This window comes from Cydia splendana, chromosome 3 (genome assembly GCF_910591565.1).
Source record: "Cydia splendana chromosome 3, ilCydSple1.2, whole genome shotgun sequence".
Taxonomy (NCBI): domain Eukaryota; kingdom Metazoa; phylum Arthropoda; class Insecta; order Lepidoptera; family Tortricidae; genus Cydia; species Cydia splendana.
This window is the reverse complement of record NC_085962.1, coordinates 23,144,841-23,165,173: the sequence shown is the minus strand read 5'-3', so window position 1 is coordinate 23,165,173 and position 20,333 is coordinate 23,144,841. Positions and strand designations below refer to the sequence as shown.

General features: G+C 37.7%; 2 protein-coding genes and 1 long non-coding RNA gene across 5 annotated transcripts in view; 1 reads left to right on the top strand and 2 right to left on the bottom strand.

The window, feature by feature from the left end:
* LOC134789411 (uncharacterized) overlaps positions 1-20,333 on the bottom strand; it is a 550,672-nt gene that overhangs the window by 327,134 nt on the left and 203,205 nt on the right. The window lies entirely within an intron of this gene.
* Positions 1-20,333, top strand: part of LOC134806819 (uncharacterized) — a 70,371-nt gene that overhangs the window by 23,689 nt on the left and 26,349 nt on the right. Inside the window, exons 8-10 of one of the 2 annotated variants that reach the window (XM_063780208.1) lie at positions 1,589-1,715; positions 2,813-2,993; positions 3,371-3,520. In XM_063780208.1, the coding sequence (XP_063636278.1) occupies positions 1,589-1,715; positions 2,813-2,993; positions 3,371-3,476 (414 nt within the window). In that variant the 3' untranslated portion in view covers positions 3,477-3,520. Of the gene's footprint in view, positions 1-1,588; positions 1,716-2,812; positions 2,994-3,370; positions 3,728-20,333 lie in introns of those variants that run through there. The other variant, XM_063780207.1, reaches the window with a different exon arrangement.
* Positions 3,534-11,830, bottom strand: LOC134806815 (cytochrome P450 4g15). 2 transcript variants are annotated; one of them, XM_063780202.1, is made up of 10 exons: positions 11,679-11,830; positions 8,157-8,383; positions 7,424-7,627; positions 7,169-7,348; positions 5,326-5,522; positions 4,916-5,203; positions 4,408-4,645; positions 4,133-4,318; positions 3,824-4,041; positions 3,534-3,719 (listed from the first exon to the last, which is right to left on the bottom strand). In XM_063780202.1, exons 2-9 carry the CDS (start codon positions 8,365-8,367, stop codon positions 3,863-3,865), a joined length of 1,683 nt encoding a protein of 560 aa, XP_063636272.1. In that variant the 5' UTR covers positions 8,368-8,383; positions 11,679-11,830; the 3' UTR covers positions 3,534-3,719; positions 3,824-3,862. The 2 variants fall into 2 exon arrangements, with proteins under 2 accessions (XP_063636272.1, XP_063636271.1); XM_063780201.1 differs by having other exon boundaries at positions 3,534-4,041.

The following is a 20,333-nucleotide window of genomic DNA, read 5'->3' as shown; positions in this document are numbered from 1 at the left end:
GAAATGGTGAGGGTGAAGTGACCTCTCCACAGACGCTGCATCGCCCGGGACGCTATTTGACGATACAGGGTTGCCCAGGACCTGTACCATCCTCTCGACCTCCCCGGCTTGGCCCAAAGGAATGGCATGCCAATACGTGCGGAACCACCAGGTTGGCTGCAGGTAACTGCCGCTTTTCGGATAACATCCTACTTACTCGATAGGAATGTCACTTGAGTCACTTCTGTTATTATTTATTTGTCATAATCTTTCACTACTGTCAAATCGTTGTTGCCCCCGCGATAACGACGTATGGTGACCATACGTCAAAGTCAATGTCAGTTGTCGTGATTTTTTTTGCAATAACAACAGTTTTTTTTAGTGTTTTGAGGTTAAGTGCGATAAACAATCTGGTAAGTGCATACACTGAATACTGTCACAAACTAGACTTATTTTCCCTGTGTTTTGCTTGAAAAGAATTGTGATAACGATATGATTTAGCCAAGATTTTAAGGTTTTAGTATGTGGGAAATTATTTCCCATTGTTTGTTCCTGAACTTACGAATTACAAAAAAAAATGGTATTTTTTGTCAAGTGGGAAATTATTTCCCAGTGTTTGTTCTCCACCTAAATTTTAGTATGTTTCCATATATAAAAATATATGCCCGTTTGTCTGTTACAGAAAAAATCTGTGCCTTGTTTTAGTTTTCTTTTTTCTGTTATTTATTTCTTTCATTTTTGAAGATAACGTTAAAAAATCATTCTTGAATTCCAAGCAATGCTGGGGGGAGCTACTAACTAGTAAAAAGTAACCATATCGGACAATGGGAACCTATTTCCCACTTCATTCAAAATTTTGCTATTCCGTAACGGATAACGGGAAATTATTTCCCACCGCAAAACCCCCCTTCCCCTCCACTAAATTTATTTTTATATATTTTTTCGTAATCTACGCACCCAAATTACCTAAAAACCCCCTTTCCCCCTACTAAATTTTTTTAAATATATTTTTTCGTAATCTACGCAACCAAATTACCTAAAAGCCATTCTTAGTTTTCAAAAATCTCATAAAAAGTGTTCCGTTTGATTAAGGGTTAACATTACCTACATAAAATATTTTTACGCAATTTGTTGTATATTAACCACAGGTACCTATGCCCCTTCGCTTTTTTTGTTTAAATTTATAAATTATGATCGGAGTTAGGAGCTTTCAAAGTATTTTATTCAATTCGTAGTAGTTTCTAATATTTTAAGCGACTCGAATATTGCCAAATAATTAAATAAAATTTTTGTTCGTAACTCTTGTGTTAATGAAGCAATGAAAAAAGGCCTACAAATGGGCATAGCTATGGTTAATATACAATAAATTGCGTAAAAATATTAGTCTCAATGTCAATACTTATATACAGGGAGGACAATGGGAAAACATTTCTATAGAGTCCACTAGAATCCACTATCATCTTAACACTGTAAATTTATCATTTGGAAATGAGTGCAACAGAGTACAGCAGTTGGAAAGATTAGACGAAGGCAGGTGTAGATTGATTTCCATATTTCGTTAAAAAAATACATCTACAATATAATTGAATAAATTAATTCCTTGTTTTAGCCGGGTGCACAGGCATCGATGGATATTGGTAATGTTGGAAGTGAGTTGGGCATCATATTTGACAACAAAACAGAGGTTTATGAGGAGGAAGCGGAACAATCGAGGTTAATGATGGCGATATCTTCAGGTACTTTCATTATTTTTTATACCTACATAATTATATTATATAAGCCTATACGGTGTCCCACTGCCGGGCAAAGGCTTCCCCCTCCATCTCCATTCGTCTCGGTTTTGAGCAATCTCCGGCCAGTTGTTAAGATATGCGTCCCGGTCATCCCGCCATCTCCGTCTGGGCCTACCAGATCCTCGCCCGTCTTGCGGCACCCATACCGTGGTTATTTTGGCCCACCTCTGTGGGTGCATGCAGCAGACATGGCCGGCCCAGTCCCATTTCAGCTTGGCGGACTTAGTTCCAACATCAGTAATGCGCGATTTAGAGCGTAGCGTCAGGCGTGGCTCACTCCGTGATTTCGTCGCTTTGCTACAGGTACCTACCTAAAAGTACATCCGTTCCACACCAATTTTTGTTGGCTAGCCATAAGCTGCGTGTGGCGCTGTCGCCACCTAGCGGCCATACCTGTCCTGATCGTAACAGACGCGTTTTGTTAGAGAGTGAGTCTTCTGTACCTAGTACTATTATTTATTCTGTGGCAGCGTAGAGTTAGGGATTCGGTCAATCCGTTTTACTCCTAGTATGCTGCGCTCCATTGCTAATATTTCCTTCGTCGTAAGTATACAGGTTGGATTCTTTGAATGGGGCACTGAGAACAGCTCCCAGATCCCTTGCTGACACCAAAATGGTCTTAGAAGATCTTCCCTAACTTTTTAATGAAGCAATTCAAGCTAAAACTAAGAAGCATTTGATCCCGAGTAGATTTTTTTTTTGATCCTAAGTAGAAATGGAATCGATTGCCTATTCTCAAATTTTTTTTTGTTAAAATTGACTATTTTGTCGCTAATTTTTCCCGAAATCTGTGAATGCCCATAATAATAAAAAGTTAGGGATGGTCTAGTGAAAAGCTAAGACCATTGCATTTTTCCCGAAATCTGTGAATGCCCATAATATTAAAAAGTTAGGGATGGTCTAGTGAAAAGCTAAGACTATTGCGTAGCAGCGCAGGATCTGGTAGCTGCGTTCAGTGTCCGGTCTAAAAAAATACCCTGTATAGCAAGGGTATTTTTAAAAAGCTATCTTGTAATTCTCTCTAACTCTGTTTAATTAAGGTCAAGAGAAAATGGCGTCATATTTCGGTATGCTGAAGGAAGCCAAGGATTGCACGATAGCTACAATGAAGATTATTGAATGGAAGCTGTCTCTTGCTCCTTGGTGGATAAAGAGAATTCATCATAACTTCTTGCCCTGTCCGTGCGCACAGCATCGACGAACACCATTGGATGTGTTAAGGTAGGTCTGGGCCGATTTTGGTATTGTTGTCGATTTTTTTTTGTCAGATTACGAGAATATTTGGTGTAAAGATAGAGTTTCCTATCTTGTACAATATTAGCGCAATTTTACCTACCTACCTTATGTCCTAAAAAATCTTCCGCTGAGTTACGAAGAACTATACTTAGTATTATTTTCGTAACTTAACGGAACAAGTTTTGATTTCGTATGAGGAGCTCTTCAAACCAGCCAAAGTTTATTAGAAACTACGAAGGAAATAGGCATTACAATAAAAATCTGCCCATCTACATTCTATGTATATTCTGTACTGTTAACACATTTTTAAGATCATGACAATGTAAGTAATTATATTTTATTTTTTGGTATTATCAATTTAGAACAAAGTTGGAGTTAGAACGGAAACAAATGGAGATGCAAGCAAGAGAGGAAAATTTGCAGAGAAGTGAAAGTGTTCAGCAAGAGACAAGTGAAAATGCTTTATAGAGCAAAAAATACTTGTCTCCTAAGGCACATCAGGCTGTAATAAGGTAAATAATACGATTGTTTTTCTATGCCAATTTTTATTGGGTCATCACAAGAAGATAATATTAGCTATTTACAAACGTTTTATTACCAAGTAGTTTGAGCAAACAAGATAGTCACAATTGAGCTAACTGAGTCATCCTTGCACCGAGTTTTCATCTATTACTATTCTGTGAAGAATGCTACCACCATTTTTTCAACGTCCTTAAAAATAATAACAATAATTTAGTCAGTACTGGTATCACAAGCTCTGTTCTAATTCTAAGAACCGTAAAAATGTGAACACTTTTACTAATAGGGGTACCTACCAACAATTAATTAATTCGTTTTAGTTAAAGTCCCGTGAGTTAGCAAGCCTTCGCGAGCCTCTTGCGGGGCTGAAGCTTCACTTTAAAACCTTCAGCGCGTTTTAAGATGATGTCGGCCTGCAGTTTAAACTCTGATTCCTTGAGGTCGGACTGGACGCGGAAGTTTCTCAGGATGGTGGAGAGAATGATCTTGAGCTTCAGCATAGCGTATTTACGTCCTGTTGGCAATAAATTTAATTAATATCATAGTAGAAGATTTACTTTTTATTTGTAGGTAAGAAAGTATTTTAAATGAGAGTGATCACTTACCGACGCAACTCCTGGGTCCGGCGGAGAAGGGCACGAACGCGTAGTAGTGGCGGTTGGCAGAGCGCTCGGGAAGGAAGTTGTCGGGGTCGAATTTGGTGGGGTTGGGGTATACGTCGGGGCGGCGGTGCAACTTGTATGTGGTGATGATCACGGTGGTGCCGGCGGGTATTTTCTTACCGTTGGATGCTGCATGTAAAATTAATATTAGACTCATTCTCATCAATTGTAAAAATAAGATGTATTTCTTGAGTGTTGTCAAATGTTTTAATACTTACGCATAGTGATGTCTTGCTTGATGTGTCGAGCGATGATAGGTACTGGCGGGTACATCCTGAGGGTCTCCATGAGACACCTTTCGAGGTATTTCATCTCAAGGGTGTCTTGGAAAGTGGCGGGGCGGTCGGAGTCCCCGAAGATTTGGTCGAGCTCCTCGATAACTTTGTCTTGGATGTCTTGGTGCACTCCCATCATGGACAAGAAGAAGCTGCTGCCGGCAGCAGTGGTGTCGTGACCCTAAATTAAAAATACTTATATTATATAACTTCTCAAGTTCTCACTAAAGCTCACTCACTCGGCGGAAAGGGAATCCACATTGTTACTGAATTCAAAATAAATTCAGTTCAACAACTACTAACGCGAATCTGCTTTTCGGCGTAAATATAATAAAATAAAACCTAGTTGAATGCACAGCGCAATTTCTAAATCTTATTGCCAGACTCTAATAAAATGGGTTAAGTTCCCCATCGTATAGGCTAATATTTATAAATAACGTGTAAAAATAACCTCAAACATGATAGTGTCGACTTGCTCCTTAATTTCTTCGTCGGAGATAACGACTCCACTTTGCGAGCTCTCCAAGAGCAAGTCAAGGAAAGCCAGACGCTTCTTTTGTCCAACGTCATTGTCCTCAACGTCCAAGTCGTCTTTCAGACCAGCGGCCTGACCGAAGGACAGACCCTCTACTGACGTCTCCTTAGCAGGTTCGGCAGAAGATGAGTTGGATTCAGTGTACTCATTCAAGATGGTGGTCTTCTTGCCAGATTTGAACTCTTCCTTCTTCCTTGAGATGACCTGAAGGTTAAAAAAAAACGACATAAATATTATACCTCATAAAATTAATGCTTTAGCTCCTGTTAAATTATATACGCCATTTAGTTTTCGTTTAAGAATTAATTGAATATTTTATTTAATACCTTTTTGGTAAGTCCGTGGATGGTGCTAAGAAGCTTGGTTTGGTTCTTGGCGTATTGGGTGAGGCCGAAAAGCATGTCAGGTCTAAGCCAGATCTTGGTGTGTCTCAAATGCAGGATGTCGCACATCTTCATGACAGCCATAGCGTATTCAAAGCCGCTCTGGTCCTGTGTGCTCTTGCTGACTCCCATAGCGGTTTCTGTGAACATTAAAGGTGAAAAGAGCTATTAACCTTCAAGGGACTCAATTCGTTGCTTAGCGAATATCATAATGGGGCTACAAGTAACAGTTGACGCCGTCGATGGCGAGAACTGCCCATTATGTGGTGCGACGTGAGCCTGTGGGGGGTCGCCTCGTTTGACACGGCGCGGGCGCTTACCTTCTACGCGTATTTCCTCTTAGACCGTCATACAATAATAAATGTTACAAACAATTATATCTATCTTGAATGTATCATTGCAAGGAAGTAATTCCGTACAATCTGGGTAATTGTTGTCGTAAACAACCTGCGAAGGCAAGGTAATGGACGGTATGCTCTATTTAGCTACCGTGATTCAAGTAACATAGATAATTTTAGCTTTCCAGTTACATCCTACGCACATACAGTTAGTAAAATAAACATTTAATATAATTTTGAAAACTAATCGAGTGTTTTTGCAAATCATTCAGCAAATACGTTATCAAACATAATAATTATCTTCATCTAACAACATCGGATAAAAACAAGTTCATTATTTAAATTAGTCTGAGCTGATCGCAAACTGGATTCTCCAGCATCGCTATAAACGTGTCACGGTAATTATTGCAGATTTTATAATACTGCCTGTGTACTATTGACAATGTAAGAAGCTTGAAGTTTATAGGTACCTTTAAATATAAGTTAGGTGAGGATAGATATTAGATAGACGAGAATTTGCGAATCACTCATCATACATAAAAACATTGGGTTCGCAGGTTTCGCAAACGTGATCATTTGCGTCAAAAGCACGCTTAGCAATGGCGATGGCCTATGTTGTCACCGCTTCACTAGCTACGTGAGAAACATTGAAATCACTTCATTTCTATAGAACAACTTTTTTGAAGCACAGGATTTTAGGACATATTTTTATTTTAATATATTGTGGGGATGAATAGTAAGTAGGTCAGTTTAGAATATTGAACATTTTTATTGTTGAATCCCGAATTTTCGTATGTTAATCAAACATGACGTAAGTACCTCTTAATTGTTTTTTTCTTTGTCATGGATGATTAATGTTGTTACACATTTACAATTTAAATACTGAGATTAAATTTGTAAAACAGACATACGACCGGCACGTACGTCTTTAGCACGGCTGGAGAAGAATATTATATGAGATACGTTATTTTGAGCCCTTACAAACGCGCAATCCTATTAAAACTCAATTAAGTGAATTTGGTAATAGCTTAAGTTCTTATCGAGACAGGATTTAACTTTATAACAAAATTAATAAACAATTTAATACTCGTAATAGATTTAGGCGTTATGGTCTGACTTTTATAAAACCACGTTATTAAACTTGAAATTTTCCATCGTCGTGTATTAGTTAATTAGCTTATGTGTGTTCTTTAAAAGTATTGACTTATTTTCTGTTTAATTACTTAGTAATAATATGATATGACGATCGTCGATCATTATTGGAAGCAACCATAATATTATTGACTTATGTTGGCATATAATTAATATACAAGTATTTTTATTATATTAAGTATATACAAATATTAATCCGTATGGGTTAAAATATAAATATTTGGGGAGTCTCTCTGAGGTAATGAAAATGGGTTATTTTGTAAGAAGTTTTCAAAGTGGCCAACAAAGTAACTTACCAAGCAGAATTTCGACGGTGCACTCGCTCATGTAGTCGTGGCAGTCGAAGTCTGAGGTCTCCTTCTTAAGCTTCTCCACCACAGCTCGGGAGTTGGCGTTGAACAGGTCGATGAAGCTCTTCAGGACGTTCAAGTGGAAGGTGGGAGCGATCAGTTTGCGGTGAGAGCGCCACTTTTGACCTTAAATGGAAGTGTCATTCAAAAACTGCTATAGATTCAAAGTATGATGCAACAAATGTTGTGTTAAAGATTTACCAGTGCTGATGAGAAGACCGTTTCCAAGCCAGGGCTTGAAGAATCGGTATTCGTCGGCCTTGTCGATGAGCACGTGGCTGCTGAGGATCAGCTCAACGTCCCGGGGGTCGTACAGGAACACCAGCAGCCTGGGCCCGATCCATAGCTTTACCATGCCCTCTTTGTCGTAATCCATGCTCTTCGAGACGAGGTTCTTGAAGATATCTAAACATATACAACGGGTATGTAATTAAGTTTCATTTTAAGATTTAATAGCGAAGTTGTGGCTGTAGTTAATATAAATTAGATTGTACGCTATGGATGAAATAAGGTACAGTCCAACGTGATAACATGAATTGCGTTCTTGCGCGCGACTTCAAGTATGGAATCGCGCGCGAGATCGCAACTCATGCTAACCGGGCAGCAATACTATTAGCTTAGCACTTTAAATTCTATGAAAGCGAGTGTCTTCTCTGCAGCTGACTGTACTAGAACATTAATGGAAAATTGTAAGGCGTAGTCATTTTTGCACCAGAATTTTACCAGAATTTGTATTTATAAATCACTTAATAACAACTACGAAGAACAGGTAATTCGACATTAATGACGATCTCACGTCTCCTGGTATTTCATAATCTCCTCTATCCTTTATGATATCGTTTTAATAGTTCGAAAAATAACCTAATTAGAGTTGTCAGCCAAAAATACTATTGTTTTGCTATGGAACTGTTGTTGACTTGCTTTCGGCACTTACCATCAGAACCGCCGGTGAATTCAAGGGCGTTTCCAATAAGGGGTAGGCCAGGGGGTCCGTTGATTTTCTCGGCTAATTCGTACATGTGTCTCCTGGACATTCTCCAGTAGGCGTACCAGAGGATGAGGGCCGGCACGAGGAGCATGTAGAACATGCTGGTTGCCGCCCACGTGCTGCTCGCGGCAACGCTTTCCGCTGCTGTGTAACTCATTTTGGTGGAATTTACTCTGTAAACAAAGACAAACTTTAATTAACAAACTGCTATGCTGCTTAAAAAACAGAATAATGTGGACGAATAAGATACACCAAGTCCATATATAGCGGCAACATACTTGCCATTATATTTAAAACAAGAAAGCATGTCTACAATAAGAATTACGGTTTGAAATCGAATGATTACATAGAATTGTCAGATAGTTTAGGGGCACTTATGCCGTTATTCATAAAAATCATAAACGCCCTGAAATCTTCAAATGTATCATACTATTCGTTTATTATTTGACAATCTGATATTTGTGTTTTTAGGAAAGTATAAATGTATTTACTAATACTTTTGTTTTCTTAACGTTTGTTTTATTACTTAGTTGTTGATACGCGTATGGTCACGTAGCACATGAGTGCTTGAACTCCTATACCGGTTCAAAAGTAGGTAATAAATTAAATCCTTGTTTCTTAAAATTCTTTTAATCTACGGTTGCAAGATGCTCTAAACCTTTTGGCACAATGTTATTGGAACAGGTTAGGTGAGGTTTTGTGACGTCAATCGTTGCGAACTTGTTTCAAATATGTAAATTTGATACTATAATTTGTTATCATTATTGCAAAATTACGAGAAGTACGCCATACAACCGATTTTGATATTTTGAACATTCTATATGTGATTTTACGACATATAGGATTGGGTTGTCCGATGGCTTAGTCGCCTATATAATCTACTATTCTATCTTATTTCAATCACGTACAGGTACCTCCTAAAATATTAATATTATTTTAAACGGGCCACTCACGTATTAAGTCGCTCACCAGTGACTCGTTGCTCCGTGAAGATAATCCTCGAAAATTGGATCGAAACATGTCGAGCGTCTTTCGACTATAATATGTACATGAGTGACCCGTTTTAAATAATTTTAATACGTTCGAATCCCACGGGAGTTTTATAGGTAGGTACCTCCTAAAATATTAATATTATTTTAAACGGGCCACTCACGTATTAAGTCGCTCACCAGTGACTCGTTGCTCCGTGAAGATAATCCTCGAAAATTGGATCGAAACATGTCGAGCGTCTTTCGACTATAATATGTACATGAGTGACCCGTTTTAAATAATTTTAATACGTTCGAATCCCACGGGAGTTTTATAGGTAGGTACCTCCTAATATTGTAACTATCGCTAAAGTGGTTAAAACTAATAATCTATATAATTAAAGTTCCAATGTTCTTTTAAAAGGACAAAATCAAATCGAATTTTGAACTATAACGGAATAAAAGAAGGTTCCAAATTCAAAATTGCAAAAATGACCGGGACTAAGGAGGATATATATGTAAAGTAATCATATACGTAGTTAAATGTGCAAGATTACGAGTATAGGCAGGTAATAAAGAACCACTTCTCAGTCGTCGGGGTTAACTAGTTATGCTGCTAAGGTTATGCGTATGCAGATGTTTTTAATCCTAGTCCTGTATTAGATTTCATTGTAAATGTAATGACTAATATAATAATGTTCTTTGTAGTGGATATTAACATACTATACAGTAAATAGGCATTTCGATTGATGTACCCCAACTGGGATTTCATATTTTGGAATTGACATTTTAGGTATTTCCACTCTGAATCACGAGCTTTTTCGATCCTAGTACGAGAAAAAGTGTCCCCAAACTTTTTTGTTTGTCCGTTTTGTTACGATTATAGAAGATTGTATCGAAAACGTAACTAAATGGACCAAAAGGTTGGGGACATTTTTTTCTCAGTAAAAATGGAAAAGCTCGTTAATCACGTCATTCATAGCATAGTAACACAAGTTGGAGGTACTTACCTACAACTTTAAATAGAAATGCCCAAATATTAAAACAAAAATAAATTTATAAAAGCGAGAGTTAGACCAAGAAAAGTCTGCAACGATTTTGATAGCATACGCAGTGCAAGTGTTATTAAATACGTCATAATTTCTTAGAAGTTTGACAAAAAACAACACTTGCACTGCGTGTGCTATCAAAATCGTTGCAGACTTGTTATATCTATAACAACATATGCATGTACAATTTAATTACCTAATCGGAATTTAAACTTATTTGTTTTTGCACTCCGTAGGTAATCATTTTTTTTTTCTATTTTATGTCCGTGTGCAAGGTGTTTATACCACCTTGACTTGGACCACATGCAAGTGGAACTCTGGTTGTAACATATTACGATTAGTTTTCCTCATATTTTCGTGTTCTAGGCAATGTAAGCAAGGCTAGATAACGCTTAATGACTCGACCCCGAAATGGATTTCAATCCACATTTAATGGAGGTGGAAATTAATGCCAGACAAATAGCTTAATCCTTTAAGTGCATGTCGTATAAAATTATCTGTTTAAATTTGAACTTTAATAGCTAGAATATATATATATGGCTTCGTATGAACTAGAGGTTTTGTGAACAGTTGCGTAACAATAAAATTGGGAGGTGTCACTTTGCTGTATTCGCAGTAAATAAAATTGACCTTCGGAGAACTTGTAAGAAGTGATATATTGTATTGACAGAATCTGTGTAAGTTCACTAAGTAGGTATACTTTTATTTTATTTATTCATTATAATTAAGTCAATTAAGCATATTTACTACTGTGCAATGTTTTTCTCAATATAATTATTTTGGATTTAGTAGTACAAAAAGTTTAACAGATATCCCGATTTGGAAAAATTATAAAGGTGCCAACTATTTCGTTCTTTTAATTAATTCTTTGATGAAATGACAAAGTTTTCATGTACGACATGTGAAGGATTTCATTATATACTAATTAAATCTTTCATCTTTGGTAACTACTCATTTCACTTTAAATTAGGGTTAATACTTCTAATTTTGTATTATAATCCATTAAAAATACTAAGTACTTAAGTAGGTATAAAAGATAAATACGAGTATACTTACATCTCTATTAAAATATGTGAGTCATGATATTTAATGTGTTATTATGAACTACTGACAAATTGTATTACCTACTTCGTTCATTTAATGATTTCTACTTTTGATAAATTTTATTACGAAAAAGAGTTATTTAAAATTCATATATTTTTTTTAAAGTTACTTACCTACTATTTTAAAAAAGTCGATATGATTGCTAGAAATTCCTGCACACCTCAGTGAAATAAATAATTAAATACAGATGTGCCGATTAATATTGAAAACCACTTTAATGTTACACCACTTTCTTAACATTTACCAAATATTAGAAAACATGTTTAACCATGTTAACATTTTCTGTAAGTAACTGAAAATTTGATGAAACTTTCACCCCTTCACTTATAAATGTAAAACTTTCCTACCTTATTGTTCCGTGAACACCCTTCTTAGTTAGGCTGGCACTATAACACAAGCACGTTATCCCCAAAGGACGCCTTCGATGTCTCAAGAGAGACTATTTCTGAACCTCCCGCGCATCGATCTATATACACGTCCGTGGCGTCACGACCGACCACTACGTACCCTTTGGCCGGACATAGGTAATCAATACGCATATATAAATTATTTAGTTTGATTTTGCGTAAATCATTAGTAATTCGATATTGTTTCAACGATCAAACACCATCACATACGCAACGTTACGTTAAAACGAATAACTTGATTTAATTATTCGAATAAAACGCTGTTAGCTAAATGTCTTCCGGAGATATTACTTCTATTTGATAAACATTCAGAACCCAGTAGACCAAAAGTATCGCTACTAAAATTAACATTTAGGATTTTTTTCTCTTAAGAGGAAAGGAGCCGGCCGCTTTTCTATACAAACATAGTCCCCATTTCCTCCCTGGATATTAACATTATGAAAAATGTTTTTAAACAGTTTATTGTCGGTATATTAACCATAACCATGCCCCTTCGTTTGACTTTTATCGATTTTTTGATTATTATGAACATAACCCATACAATTTTTAAATACATTTCTAACTATACAACTGGACAAATAGAATGTTAAAATGGACCGTTAAAATTATTTTTGTGTTTTTGTTTGAGAAATTTGAATTTGAAATAACGACGTTGGCTTAGCTATCATATCTACCTAGAAAACGATACTTTCTGCTTATTGAAACCTTTATAAGAGATTGTCTACCTAAGACCTAAGAAGTTTTCACATTGCCTGGTCATCTATATCTGTCCTATCGGATGTCGGATACGCTACAAAAAACCATAAAGGGGCTATTCATAAATTACGTCATTTCAAATTAAGGGGGGGGGTCTGGACATCGGATAATGGTAGCATGACGTAGGAGGAAACGGGGTCATTCGAAGCATGATTTTTGGATGACTTTAGGCGGGGGGGAGGGGGGGGGGGGTCAAACAATCGTCAAAAAACGATGAAGTAATTTATGGACAGCCCCAAAGTAAAATGTGTGCCTTTTTATATATTTTTATACATTTAATTATTGCCTATTTAAAAAAAAAATATTAAATGCAAAAATAACAGGACTTGATGTCGTAGGGCATTTTCTAGCAGCTGTTTTTCTTCAAAGGTCATCCGAGATAGAGGGAAATAACTCCAAGGCATGCCCGCCGAAATACTAATGCAGACTATTCTGACACGTACCTACAAGTAAACTTGTATTCAAGAATTTAAATATTTCATATATTATACCAAATTATTAAATACCAATGGTACCTATTAATACTATTGCATATTATTATGTTTGTGCAAATCGTTTTTAGGGTTCCGTACCCAAAGGGTAAAAACGGGACCCTATTACTAAGACTTAGTCTTAGAGTCCACTGTCTGTCTGTCCGTCTGTCTGTCTGTCATCAGGCTGTATCTCATGCTCATGAATCGTGATAGGTAGACAATTGAAATTTTCACAGATGATGCATTTCTGTTGCCGCTATAACAACAAATACTAAAAAGTATGGAACCCACGGTGGGCGAGTCCGACTCGCACTTGTCCGGTTTTTAAAAGTATTTATAAAGAGAGCGCATCCCTAAATTAACTAAATATGCATCGTTCATTACTTTCATTAGTTCCGGTTTGGATATAATCAGCAGATTCCAAAAAAATGAGGTACCCAAATGACCCAAATCACTTTTTAAATAGGTATAGTATTTCAAGAATTATTTCAACTTCACCTTCCATCATCCCAACGAACCGAGACTCATTATTTTTTGGAATTGACGTAAAATATTGTGTCCACGTGCTTCAAACTGTGACATTTTATTCACCTTTGGTCAGTTCCATTGCGGTAATGAGTAGACCAATTAAAAGTCTATATCGTTCTATATTTAATTGGTTAGTTTATATAATTTCTGCGTTGATCTTAGAGTATATCTGGAAGTCGGAAGTAAAAGTGTCTCGTTTTAAGGCAAACGATTTGATTTAATTTAGTATTTTTTTATGTAACCTTCCATAACCCTGCCGTGATCGCAAATGAGTTTTTGGCGAGCTAAAAATGACCGTAAAATGGTGGTATACCGCTGTACGAAAGTACCTATACATCTAACTGTATTTATTGTAAAACCAAAATATGTCAATGTAAACATACTTTAAATTTATTTCATTAAGAGATGAGATGACTCACTTAAGTCCAATTTGTGAGTAGGGTGTAATTTCTTCAAAAACGAATGTATGAAACTTTGTAAGAAAAAAAATTCAAGAGGCTGCTGGGGGTGACGGCACAACTTTTCAACCTGGCAATATCGAGTTTCTTGAAGCCTAGAAACACCACTACAAGGATCAGAATTCAAACTGAGGTCTAATAAGTCTGCGTACGACACAGTTCTAGAGATCTTGGTCTATATCGAATTCCACTTTGATAAGGCCTAATTTCCTATATGGGTTGGAAGACTTGAAAGGTCAGATGACGCTCGGTTTAGCAATAACCAATACTTTCTCAAATTTTTAGGATTATTTTGCTAAGAGCGAAAGCGCATTAATCATCATTAAAAAACATATTTTTCAGTAGTTTGATCTCACACATTAAGAAAAGTACCATTTGTAAGGTATGTTTCTACGGGCCTTAGATGCCTGAGAATAAATTATATTTAATTTAATTTAATTATCTAATCGAACGATAACAATTTTCGCGGCATGTCCTCCGGTTTCAGAAAGTGTCGTGTGTGTAGAAAACCGCAGTCTACAGCGTCATATTTTAACGATATCAGGTATTTTCCGAATTGCTATAACTATTACCTAATTCACGAGCTATTTAATCTTTCTTTGGCTAATGGCCCGGGGCTATTCTAGTCATAAAAAACATTTTACCAGGGGTGCGAAACTCCTCCCTTCGGGCAAACTCGGCTCCGTTCGGCTCAGTATTGCTCCGAGCAATTATTAGGGTTGACACAAATTGACGTCCCTTTGCGTGCACGACCACAAATAAGATAATGGCTTGAATTTTGACAACCCTAAATAGCGGAAAGGTCTAGTGCCATATATTAGAAGAAGGCAGCATAATTCGACCCTGAACCGCTTGTAAACTCCGGTTTTGTAGGAAGTTTCCTTTCTGTACAAGGCTCAGAGCAAAAAGCGTACGAAGCCTCCCCACCTTCCCCTTAGACAGCTGTTAAGGGGCCCACAGAGCCACAGATTACCAGCCGGCCTAGCCAAGGTGAAAATCGCTATCGCTTAAACAAATGAAACGCTTTGTGTCTCTATCAGTCAGGGACAGTTGCGTTTCGGTCGCTACGGATCGTGCGATTGGCATGTTGGCTACGCGGCCAGTTCGTTGGACGACATCAGCCTGTCAGTTATTTGCCACTGTTAGAGCGGTTTCGCACTACGTCCGATCCGAATCCGATCCGAACCCGTGAAAATATGGTCCGTAGTAGCCGTAGAACTATTTCTATGGTAAGTTACGCACCGCACACGTTGAATGACGGAAAGAAATCGGATGACGCCGATGACGGAGATCGGATCTAATGCGTAAGTTACCATAGAAATAGTTCTACGGCTACTACGGACCATATTTTCACGGGTTCGGATCGGATTCGGATCGGACGTAGTGCGAAACCGCTCTTACCTTGTGCGATTAACTGACAGACTGATAAATTGATAATATAATACATACTATTAGAGTCAGACCAAGAAAAGTCAGCAAAGATTTTGACAGACGCGCAGTGCAAGTGTTATTTATACGTCATAATTGACAATGTATGGAAAGCTTGAATTTATTTATCCACCCTTCTACATTGTTTATGGTTTAATACTTTATAAGGGCTGTCTGTGTTATCTATGGTCCCTCTTTTCATAATGCACCTGTACTCGTCTGCACGTATTGTAAGCTCTTATTTTATTTAATAAAAGTATCTGAAGTTTCCTGAAGCTTTCTTATTCCACCACACCACCACCACTGCCAGGGCTCATCAGGTTATAGACCCAGCGAGTGTACTACGAGTTTTTTTTTAAAGTGGTGTGGTTGGAACGCCGGAATCGCCGCCGTGCCGCATGACAAAGGTAACCTCAAAAATCTACAAGGCTCATCTCAAACAGTGAACGCATCAAATCATATAGCAATGACAGAAGAGTTGCGGCTGTACACCTTCAGTAAATTGGAAGGAATCTCGAATTGGTCCACATGGAAATTTTACATGGAGATGGCGCTAAACATCGAAGGTTTGAGTAATTGTATTAAAGGCACCGAAGCGGACGCTGCTAAAGTTCAAAAAGCATTAGCACGGATTTGTTTGTCGGTGAAACCCGCATGCCTTCAATATGTACGCATCGCGAAGACGGCAGAGGAAGCATGGAAAAACCTGGCCAGCGTGTTTGAAGACAAAGGTTTTTATAGAAGGGTATCCTTGTTACGGCAGCTACATCGCACACAATATGCTGATTTCTCTGACATGACCTCATATATAGACGGAGTAACCACGTTAGTGCAGCAACTTGCCGATATTGGTAAAACGATTGAGGATGAGGAAGTCGCAGAGATGTTGCTGAGTGGACTGCCGCAGGACTTCGACATCGTAGTATCGAGCTTAGAGTCGGCGAATATATCTGCAAAACTCACGAGTGATTTGGTGCGTACCCGGCTCTTACAGGAAGAGCATCGACGTGGCAGTCAAGACTCTCCTGATGCAGCGCTTACCGTTCGATCAAATGTGAATAAGCTAAGAAAATGTCATTACTGCAATAAGCTAGGCCATATAAAGTCAAAATGCTATAAACTTCGAAACGACAAGAAGAAACCTAAAAACGACGAACACGTGGTGTTAGTGGCAACGAGTGTGGACAATCAATTTAAGGTTAATCAAGTGTTAATTGATTCGGGGTGTAGTTCCCACATGTGGAAAGATTTCGGTAGCTTTATAAACTTTAAGAACCTGTCTGAAAGTGTAACTGTTGCAAATGGACAAAGGTTAACTTGTAAGGGTAGGGGAGATGTGTTTTTCAAAACCAAGCAAGGTTCTGTTACTCTAACAGATGTCATGTTTGTACCCGGGCTCTCAACCAATTTAATAAGCGTTAGTAAATTATGTGAGAAGGCCCTTTGTGTAAAATTTTTAAAAGATAAATGCCTTGTTTTGAGAGAAAGCACTGTCCTTCTTAGTGCCAGTGGAGTTAACGGGGTCTATTGTGTGGATAATGAAGGGGTAGGCATGTCTTATGATTCACAGGTAGCGAATGTGTCAACCAAGGAAGTGCCTGTGGACGTGCTACACAAGAGACTTGGGCACTTGAGCTACAGAGGTATGTGCACCCTCCGAGGGATGGTTTCTGGCCTAGCCTTTCAAGAGCATGATCTGCAAAGCTGTGTGTCATGCGCTGAGGGGAAGCAAAAAGTGGTGGCTTTTCCCAAAGGGGAGGCCACGCGCGCCAAACAGATCCTGGAGCTTGTGCACTCGGACGTGTGCGGTCCGTTCCCTGTATGCAGTCTTGGTGGATCAAGATATTTGCTCACCTTCACTGACGACTATTCTAGACGGGTGGTTGGATACTTCATGAAAAATAAATCTGAGGTAATGTCCAAATTCATATTATTTAAAGCTACTGTTGAAAAGCAAACAGGTTGTGTTATAAAGAGGCTTCGCAGTGACAACGGTGGGGAATATTGTAGTCAAAAATTCAGGGATTATTTACAGAAAGCAGGTATAGTGCATGAAACGACTGTACCTTACAGCCCACAACAAAACGGTGTAAGTGAATCTCAAAATCGTATTCTTCTTGAAAAAGCACGAAGCATGCTTCAGGAGTCAGGCCTCGGCAAGCAGTTTTGGGCTGAAGCAGTTTCAACTGCCATCTATTTAAAAAATAGGTCGCCCACAAATGCTGTACCCGGTAAGACACCTGAGGAAGCGTGGTCAGGCAATAAAGTTGATTTGAGTCATTTGCGAGTGTTTGGCTGTAAGGCATTGTCGTTAATAGATGAAAGCAAGCGTGACAAATTAGATTCTAGATCAAAACATTGCATTTTTGTCGGCTATGCTGATCATTCTAAAGGTTATAAATTGTTAGATCCCTTGAATCCCAAGAAAGTCATTATATCTAGAAATGTTGTGTTCTTTGAAACTGAATTTATTGATTGGGGTAAAAATACTAAACCTGTCCCCGCTGATGTTGTCCATCTTGACTTGTGTAAAACACAGTCAAGAGATATAGTTTTAGTAAATAATGATTTGTGTATAACACAGTCAGGTAATAATAATGTTTTAATGAATGATAATTTGTGTGAAACACAATTAAATGAAGATAATTTAACAAATGATAATTTTTTAAATATTGACATGTTGGAAAGTAATTGTTTAGACAATGATTCTGATGATAAATCTAATGCAAGCAATGGTATGATTTCAGACAAGGACCTGTCGTGGAGCAGTGCTGCTGATGACAGTGGGCCTGGCCAGCCCTCACCATCAGCATCCTCCGATGCCCACATCACTGATGGGCAGGACACACTGTTCGACCCGGAGCCTGTGTCTGACAGCTGGAGTGGTCAGCAATCATCAGCGTCATCCTGTGACGTGCGTGACGTTCGAGGGGAAGGTGCGCCAACCGAACTGCAGTCTGCGTCGGCAAGCGAACGCCCCGTACGGAGTACACGCCTCAACAAACCAGCAAGGTACACTGATTATGATTTGTCTGATTCGTCTATGTTTGTCTGTTCATCTCAAACAAATGAACCTCAAACTTATGAGGAGGCTATGTCTAGTCCCCATAGGGAGGAATGGCTAGCTGCCATGCAGTCAGAATATAATTCTTTATTATCCAACAATGTATGGACCCTCGTAGATAGGCCCTCGGGCCAAAATATTGTTAAAAGTAAGTGGGTTTTTAAGATAAAAAATGATTTTTCAGATACCAGGGACGTTAATTATAAAGCTCGATTGGTAGCCCGTGGTTTCTCACAAAAACAAGGTATCGATTATGAAGAGACATTTGCACCTGTAGTCAGGCATTCAACCATGCGTTTGTTATTTTGTATTGCTAATGAGTTAGATATGGAAATTGAACATGTAGATGTACTGCTTTTCTTCATGGAGACCTGGCTGAAAAGATTTATATGGAACAGCCAAAAGGATTTACCTGTAATAAAAATAAAGTTTGCCTTTTAAATAAAAGTTTGTATGGTTTAAAACAGGCAAGTAGGGTCTGGAATAATAAAGTAAATAATGTTTTGATAAATAATGGCTACATGCAAAGCAAATGTGAACCTTGTATTTACACTAAGAAATCTAATGGTAACTTAACAATGATAGCCCTTTATGTTGATGATTTTTATATATTTTGGAATAGTAAAAGTGAGAAAGACTTGTTATGTAATTTATTACAGTCAGAATTTGATTCTAAGCAGCTAGGAAATTTAAGAAATTGTTTAGGTATTACAGTGTCTAGAGACAAGAAAAAAGGGATATTAAAGTTGTCCCAATCAGATTACATTAAGAAATTGCTTTCTAAATTGAATATGTCAAACTGTAAGAGTGTTGCAAGTCCATTGGCAGCTAACTGTAAACTCGAGAGACCCATAAATGATAAAGACTGTTTATCTGAAAATGTTTATCCATTTAGAGAATTAATTGGGTGTCTCATGTATTTGTCAGTTTGTACTAGGCCAGATATTTCATATGCTTTGTCTCAGTTGGGTCAATTTTGTAATTGTTTCACTAAAGATCATTGGATAGCAGCTAAGAGAGTATTGCGTTACCTGTCTGGGACAATTGATTATTGTCTTATATTTGTTAAAAGTGGGAATTTTAACATTTCAGTGTTCGCAGATGCTGATTTTGCTAACGATTGTGATAGAAAATCTTATAGTGGTTTTGTGATTAAAATAGGTGACTCAACTGTGAACTGGGAGTCGCGCAAGCAACGTTGTATTGCCCTTAGTAGTACAGAGGCTGAATATCTAGCTCTGGGTGACGCTTGCCGGGAACTTTGTTTTATCAGAAATTTCATGAATGAAATTTTTGAAAAACATTCATGTTGTACACTTTATAGCGACAACCAGAGTGCGTTGAGACTTCTAGAAATAAGAGAGTATTGTCATAAGAAAACAAAGCACATAGATCTGAAATATCACTTTGTTAAAGATATAGTTCGAAAATGTAATATAACAACTAAGTATTTGCCTACAGATAAAATGTTAGCTGATATTTTGACTAAGGGTCTTTCAGGTCTTAAACACTCTAACTTTGTGTATGATTTGAACTTGAGAAATGTAGTATAGTAATCGTGCTTATAAACTTGTTTTTTTTTTATATAATTTGATAGTGTTCAAATCTTAGTTTCTACATAATGTGAAGTGTGAGGGGAAGTGACAATGTATGGAAAGCTTTAATTTATTTATCCACCCTTCTACATTGTTTATGGTTTAATACTTTATAAGGGCTGTCTGTGTTATCTATGGTCCCTCTTTTCATAATGCGCCTGTACTCGTCTGCACGTATTGTAAGCTCTTATTTTATTTAATAAAAGTATCTGAAGTTTCCTGAAGCTTTCTTATTCCACCACACCACCACCACTGCCAGGGCTCATCAATAATTTCATAGAAGTATGACGTTT

Bases quoted from the DNA above. Each gene is read 5' to 3' on its own strand.
- LOC134806815 (XM_063780201.1), bottom strand. From the start codon at position 8,367: ATGAGTTACACAGCAGCGGAAAGCGTTGCCGCGAGCAGCACGTGGGCG. The intron at 7,628-8,156 runs GTAAGTGCCGAA...GTATATGTTTAG, and splicing joins ATTCACCGGCGGTTCTGATG to ATATCTTCAAGAACCTCGTC. The intron at 4,042-4,132 runs GTAAGTGATCAC...TATTGCCAACAG, and splicing joins CGGACCCAGGAGTTGCGTCG to GACGTAAATACGCTATGCTG.